The sequence below is a fragment of the Acanthisitta chloris genome, unplaced genomic scaffold (genome assembly GCF_000695815.1).
Source record: "Acanthisitta chloris isolate BGI_N310 unplaced genomic scaffold, ASM69581v1 scaffold28284, whole genome shotgun sequence".
Taxonomy (NCBI): domain Eukaryota; kingdom Metazoa; phylum Chordata; class Aves; order Passeriformes; family Acanthisittidae; genus Acanthisitta; species Acanthisitta chloris.
Window position 1 is genome coordinate 40,777 of NW_008671437.1, and position 7,309 is coordinate 48,085.

The window sequence follows — 7,309 nt, forward strand, 5'->3', positions numbered from 1 at the left end:
GAAGCAGCTTCACCCTGTTTCAACACATGCTAATTATACCAGCAAGTGACTTTGGGAGAGGAGATTTTGGCCAGGAAAATACAATCCTTCCTCTTCAGGATGTTGTGATCCTCTGATTGTGGAGTTTAAACATGCTTTTATGGCAAGCTGTGGCTCAGGAGTTGAAGTTGGAATGCAGGAAGGAGCTCAGGTCTGGACTCACTGCAGAACAAGAGGCATTGACCTGAAACTCACTGTTCTCTCCCTGTCCACAGTCGTGATGCACAGGGAAGGTAACAGCACCCTGGCTAGACAAGAGCTTGCTGCAAAGTGCATTCCTTCTGACCTCAGTGCTGCTCAGGCTCACACAGCATTTCATGAGACCCTGGAGCAGGGGAACTGATTTTTGTGCTTTAGCAGCCAAATCAAAGCGAGATGAAAGGGAAAAGTATAGTGAGAATGATTGGAGTTTCAGGGAGACAGTGGGGGGAGCTGTTTCAATCCAGTTTCAGCTGTCCTAAACAAAGGCACTACCCACAGCTGCAGCTTAGTTTGTTAGATTTAGAGCTGGTTTAATTCAGATTCTTTTTTAGCAGCCACCCTTCCATCCTGCTCTGACCCAAACAACTGTATTGAAAGGTAGTCAAACACCAGCCAAGCCTGGAGATTTACTGCTCAGTACCTCTGGCAAAAAGGGGAACACATATCCATTGCTCTTTATCCCACCTCGCTTTTCTCTGGTGCTTATAAAACTAGAGGATCATGGAAACCCATTTCCCAGAGCTGGTGACATGACTTCATGGGATTCCCAGGAATACCAGGGACAGAATTTTACATGTGTTGTCCAGTCCTTGTAAACTTGCTGACACAAATGTGCATTTTGGGTCTGGCTACGTGAGATTTTCAGATCTGAAGAATGAGCCTGATTTTTATAACTGAAACATCTGTTTGGGATGTTGGAGTGTCCTACCTCCCACCCTGCCACAGGGACAGTTTGCCTGCCAGCCTGGGTGGCCTCTGTCAGTAGGTGACAGTGAGTGGAACTTCTTCCCAGGGTGGTTCAGAGTACCTGAGTTCAGAGCCATGTCCAAAGAGGCCTCCAGGGAAGTCCATCGACTGGTGAAGGATCCTGTGCTGTTCAGCTGGATACAGTGGGAATGCACAATCTCCCTTCAGTAGCTTGAGGAAACCCTGGTAAGGACAAAGCAGTTACACCTCTGACATCTATTGCCAGTTCCAAGCAAAACCTCATTGTGCAAAAGCAACAAGGCACCTCATTGCATTACCTTACACTGTGTTTGCACATTAGCTGGGGCACAGCCTTCACCCTGAGTCAGCATTCCTGAAATTACTCTCTCCATGTCTTTAAACACAGCTCTCAGTTAGCCTTCACGGTCTGCTCTGCCATGCCACGTGATGGAAGCGCTGGGAAAACCGAGTCAGCCAACTTGAAATTGGCTTTTTTTTATCAGAGCCCTCAGGCAACTGATGGTCACAAGGAATTCACATCAGCTGCTTTCCTCAAGACTGAACCCAGTAAAGAGTGTTTACATACCAGGGCTGATGGTTGTGAGTTTACACACAGGATGTTTTATGAGGGTTACCTGTAAAATCAGTCAAACACAGAGCACCACAGCAGTTCATGTGTCAGGCCTGATCCATCATCTTGGCAACTCCACTGCTGGCGTGGCTGTTTAGGCTGGTAATTAAAAGCAGCAAGTAAAGCAAACTGGATAGCATTCCATACTCACTCCATATCTGAATGTTAACCAGAGCAGTGACTTGTCCTCTTGTAAAATGGGGAACAGAGCAAGCTTTTCAGCAAAGAGCTCATGCTTTAAAGCAATATGAGCAAACTGAGCCATATCTAGAGACCTCATCCCTAGGTTTCTCTTCTCCATGCCTTATTCAATCATCCACCAACACAGCTTTTACATGAGTGCTGTTTATTGCTGTGCCCCCTTCAGAGGGGCTGTGTGTTCCAGGAGAGCTGCTCGTGCCCCTGCACTAAACCGTGTCCTACACCTCTGCTGTGTCACAGGCTTCTTCTAGCACTGTGTGCTGAACAATCCTCCTTTGTGTTGTGCCACTGGATGTGTTTGTGGCCAGCTTTTGTGCAGCTTGGGGTGTGTGTGCTGGTGCCAAGAATCCTTGCAGAAATCTGCTTTCTTGGTGCCTGCTTGAAGATGGTAAGGGAGATGGAGCCAGCCAGGCTCAGCACCCTCAGACAGGCTTGAGGGGGGTCAGTGTGCCTATGCCTGGTCTGGGATTGGGAAAAAGGGCTTGTTCTCCCCCCACCAAAGAGAAAAGAGGGTGCAGCTGGGCAGTGTTGCTGTGGCTGACACCTGCAGGCAATCAGTGCTAACGAGGCTGCCAGCACAGACTGCAGGCGCTGCAGGAGGGCACACACCTCAGCCTGAAGCTTGCTGAGGAAAGGTGAGTAAATCTGTGGTTTTATGCATTATTTTTTATCCTGCGTGGGACAGTTTTGCTGCCTGCTGGGTTGGGGCTGAGGGGGCGACGACACAAGTGGTGGAAGGCAGATGTTTGGGGCACAGGGCACACACAGGATGCTCAGCCCTTGGAGCACATGGGGCAGGGACAGGTCTGCCCCACACCCCTCTGTGCCCACCGTGTGTTCTGTACATGATTAGTGTCGTGTGTGTGTTGTTGGGAAGAAGTTTTGTAAATCCCACGGGAAGGGACCGAGGTGGGATCCCTCTCCCTGCACTGCCCCGGAGCTTCCCTGGCACATCCTCACCCCTCACACAGTTTGGGGGTACAGTGTCCTCCTACTTCTGAGGCTGTGACAGTGTCACACACAGCCACAGAGTCACTCAGATGACCTATTTCTGTCAAGAGAAGTTAATGCAAACTGCTCAGGGAGAAGTTATTTGCTGCTCTGGTCTTACTTAGCCCTCACTGCTCTTACGGATTTCCGTTCCTGCCCTATCTATTGTCTCCAAACTCATCTTTTTGTTTAGAACTGGTTATTTGTTCCCTTCCTAGGTGTGAGGGGAAAACATCCACCACTTGACCTGTGTTGATAGAACTATTTAAGTTAGAAAAGACCCTTAAGATCGAGCCCAACTCTTGACCTAACACAGCTCACCACAGTGTCCCATATCTACACCTCTTGTAAAGATCTGCAGGCCTGGGGACTCCACCACTGCCCTGGGCAGCCTGTTCCACTGAAGAAATAGCTCCTAACACCCAACTAAACCTCCCTGTTGTAACATGAAGCCTCACAGCTCTTTTGCAGAGGGTTTTTGAGGTCCAATTTTCCCTCACCATGATGCTGTAAGGAGATAAAGTGGTGACTACACACTAGGCAGGAAAAAGCCAAGAAAACCCACACCCTTAGGCCATGGTGTGGTGCTTTCTGCTCCTCCCCAGAGCAAGCTTGGGGTTCTTCCAGAGATATTGGGATGAGATTCCTGTAACTTCAGGCAGGGACAAGTGCTGCTTTCCCCATTCACTGTGACCCTCTCTGCCTGCAGCAGGGCACGGTGTTCTGGCTTTCCTGGTCACTGTAGCAGGAGGGAAAGTCTTGTCAGCACTCCAGGAGCCACCCAGGGCACTCTGCACTTACCTCTGTCACTTGTAAGAACAGGATTATTTATAGACTTGAGAGAACAAAGCTCCAGCAGCAGGAAGTGCTGGCAAAGGGATGCTTCCTTCCTACCCTTTCTCCTGCTTTGTGGTCTCCTTAGTGGTTAAAAAGCAGGATAAGCCTAATTAATTCTTGTGGAAAGTCCAAGAGGGGGGTTGAGGGGGTGGCAGCCCCCATGAAGGCACTTTTTGTACCCTGAGTACTGCAGTCAGGAACGCTTGTGTTGTGGCTAACCTACCTGGCAATCAGGATTGGCAGCTTAACAGGGAAAAAAAAAAAAAAGAAAGAAAGATTAGCTTTATTATTGTCAGTTCTGAAAGACCTAGACCTCATGTGCCCAGGGCAGCCAAGAGCAGAGACACACATGGACCAGCTGTAAGCTCTCCTGTGCCTCTGCTACAGAAGGGCCTTGTGCTTCTTCAGTGTTGTACACTCCATTTAGCTTACCTTCAGCCAGGTAACATGACAGAGTGGGAAACAAGACCAAACCCACCTCTTTTCCTCAACTCCCCACTCCAAATATCCCACACAATTGAAAAAAACCATCAAGACTTACTTGGCAAGGCAAAGCACCAGCAAGACTTGTCTCATCCTTGGCACAGTAAACACACCTTCAACCTCTAGAAACTAACATCCTACCCCATAAATAATGCAGGAGAGGAGTTAGAAACACCATTTCCCATGGCCCTGTCATGCAGTGTGGTCAGGCTCCTGCCACCCCTCCTGGGGCTGCCCAGCCTGAGCAGCTGCTGCAGGACAGATCAGGGTAGAGCTGTGGACACAAAGGCACCAGGCTTGCAGCCCATCAGCTTTCCATAAAAAGGCTGGAATGGCTGGAACACTCAGCAGAATGGGATTGCCTCTGCCCAAGAAACAGCTGGCCCAACTGCTCAGCTGTTAAAGGAGCAGCAGATGCAGCCCTAGCCTAGAGATTAGTCACCAGGGATCTAATTCCAGCACTGGAGCAGCACTTGGCTAAGGAGACCTCACCTGTTGAGGTCATTACTGACTGTTGCAGCAGCAGCCACAGAGCCAGCCCCATACCTAGGTACCCTCCCCAGGCTCCCAACTCCCCACAGGACTTCTTTACCTTCCATCAGGTGCTCAAATGCCACATCAGTCCCAGCTCCAGCCTGTCTTGGGTCAGCATGGCTAGCAGGCTGCTGGGGAAGAGCAGTAGCAGACACTCTGAGGCATTGCAGGAGCAGAGATGTTGTAAGCAGAAGAGATTGGTTACTAAGCTATTTTTTGTCTGCCTAACTGCAACTATTGTGCTTGGTGTACTCAGGATTTAATACCTCTAACAACCTTGTTCAGTACAGCCCTTAAGCTGCACCTGGAGCTTAGCAGCCAAGTGTTACAGACAGTGACCCAGACCTGACTTGTTGCTAAGCCCCTGACTTCATGGTACCTGATAGTGAGTCTGACAGTGCCAAGACCTCAGTTCATGAGGCAGCACAGCCTAGCACAGCACACTCTCAAGACCTCCCTCCAAAGCTTCCTCTCAGGCTTCACCTTTCACTCTGTATCTTCTCCCTTAGCATGTGTAGTTAGCCTGCTCTTCTCTGCTCCTCGGGTAACACTAGTGCCAGCCTGCAATGCACCCACCTGCTGAGTGTGTTCATGGAAAGCAAAGCTATTTGCAAGAGCACAAGCCATGCCCTGTGTGCCCTTGTCAGCCCCCACCCCCAGCAAGGAGATGGGAGCAGCATTTCTTGGTCAGAGATGGCACAGGGAACAGACAACATATGCTTGTTTGAGCCCTCCCAGCTGTGACTAGTGCCAGGGTTTAGAAACCACACAGGGTCCACTCACTGCAGCCATCAGGGTGAAGGGAGCAGCTACTGCTAAGGCAGCTTTAGTCACAGTCAGTCATGCTTGGCGTGGCTCGTGTCTCAAACAGTATCCCCTGCAAAGCCACAGTGTGAGTAGGCACATGGTTGGGTACACATTCCCTCCTTGCCCACCCCTGTAGCACACACAGGAGCAAGCAGATTAGAGCAGGAAACAGCAGAGGAAGCAGCCATTGCAAGTTTGGGTTTATTTCACTGTGCAGGGGGCAGAAAACAAACAAAGCTATAGCTGTTAGCTGAACTTAATGGCTTTGACTTTAAAGTCACCCTCCACAGCCAGGTATGTGATTTTCTCCATGCCCAGACGATTAGGGAACTTGAACTCAGCCTCAGGCAGCTTCACCGTTGCCTCAGCTTCATCGAAGGAGATGCACATCTGTAGAGAGCCACAAGAAGGAAGGCTAACACATCACAGCTCCCAGGCCCCCCTCACTCCCCACTCCCTCCAGTCTGGTGAGGTGGCTACTGGTGCCAAGGCCACACTCCCTAACTCAGCCTCCTGCCTGCTCAGCAGAGACTTGGAGGGGAGAAAGTCTGTTTGCCCTGCCCCAAGCTCAGCTCCAAGCTTTGGCAACAAAAGGATGAGATAGACCCATCAATGTTTTAACATCTGAGTTGTGTGGCTTGCAAAGCAAGGCTAGAGTGGGCACTCAACTCATCTGAGCTGTTGTGCACTGACTTGAGCAGCACAGATCCAGGTTTTAACCACAAGACTCTTCCCCTGCTGCTTATTCCCCTTTCCATGCCTGCTCCTTCTGCACCAGAGGCACAGGGCAACAAAAGCTGTGCCCTTGGCCCCTCAGTGCTCATTGCCAGGGCCTTGCACACACCCCTGAGGTCTCACCTCAATCTTGTCACCATGCTGGAAGGGAAACTCAGCCTTCCTGTCCTCTGCACCCCACAAGCCATCCTCCTTGGAATTGCACACGATGGTGTTGATGTCCCCGTGGCAGTCGAAGCGAGGGTTGAAATGCAGCATGAGGGTGCTGCTGTCCTTCCCAACATTCACTGCAAACCTGGGGAAACCAGGGACAGTGCAAAGGAGGTGTCTGTACGGCAGCTCCAGCTGAGAAGCTGAGCACAGCAGGAGCTCAGGCTGCCCCCAGCACCACATCCATTCATTCTCCATCCCCTCACTTACCCTTTGGCATCAGATTGGATCTTCCCCTTGACCTTGATGCACTCACCAGGCTGGATGTCCAGCTGGGTAACCACCAATCCCTGCAGGGTCAAACCACAGGAGTTAGTCTGTCCCAAGGCAATGCTGCCAACCTGCTTGGGCCAGGGCACAGAGCAGCTCTGACAGACCCTAAGGCCAGTGGTGTGATGGAGGAAGGGTTGACCCAGGCCAGGTGCCTGTTCCCACTCCCTAAGATGACAAGGAGGTGATTCAAGAGCAGAGTACATCACCAATTCACCAGCTGCTACAGAAAGCAGTGTTGCTGAGCTCCACTTCACCACGTGCCAGCTCAGGTAGAGAGGCTGATTTCAAACCAGTAGTACTGTTTGGTGGGGCTACTTCTTGCCAAGGCTGTGCAAGCCCATGCCCAGCGCTGCCCCCAGCCCCAGCACTGCCCCCAGCCCCAGCAGTCCTCGCCCTGCTGCCTGCTCTGCCCAGGCAGTGCTGAGGTCAGGATTCCCCGAGCCACTAAACCTCTTATCGCCGCCGCACTGACTCTGCCTTCTGCCCGGCACGCAGCCTCCGTGCCCGGGGGGCTTTCGAGGAAAAAAAGGGACTAAGAGTACACTGCCAGCCAGCTTTGCTCGCCTGTTGCACTTAAAGCTAACCCGCTCCTGTACCTAAAAGGCATTTTTCCAGAAGAAAAATACTAAGTTTAAGGGGAAAAAATAATAAAGGGTGTTC

The 7,309-nt window shown here is 51.0% G+C and overlaps 1 protein-coding gene across 1 annotated transcript in view; it reads right to left on the reverse strand.

Annotated features, from left to right (window-relative positions):
• Positions 1-5,612: 5,612 nt before the first annotated feature.
• The window catches only part of LGALS1 (lectin, galactoside-binding, soluble, 1), a 2,190-nt gene continuing 493 nt past the window's right edge, over positions 5,613-7,309 (reverse strand). The window contains exons 2-4 of the mRNA XM_009074106.1: positions 6,587-6,666; positions 6,290-6,461; positions 5,613-5,821 (exon numbers count right to left, since the gene is read on the reverse strand). Coding sequence (XP_009072354.1) covers positions 5,678-5,821; positions 6,290-6,461; positions 6,587-6,666 — 396 coding nt within the window. The 3' untranslated portion in view covers positions 5,613-5,677. The remainder of the gene's footprint in view (positions 5,822-6,289; positions 6,462-6,586; positions 6,667-7,309) is intronic.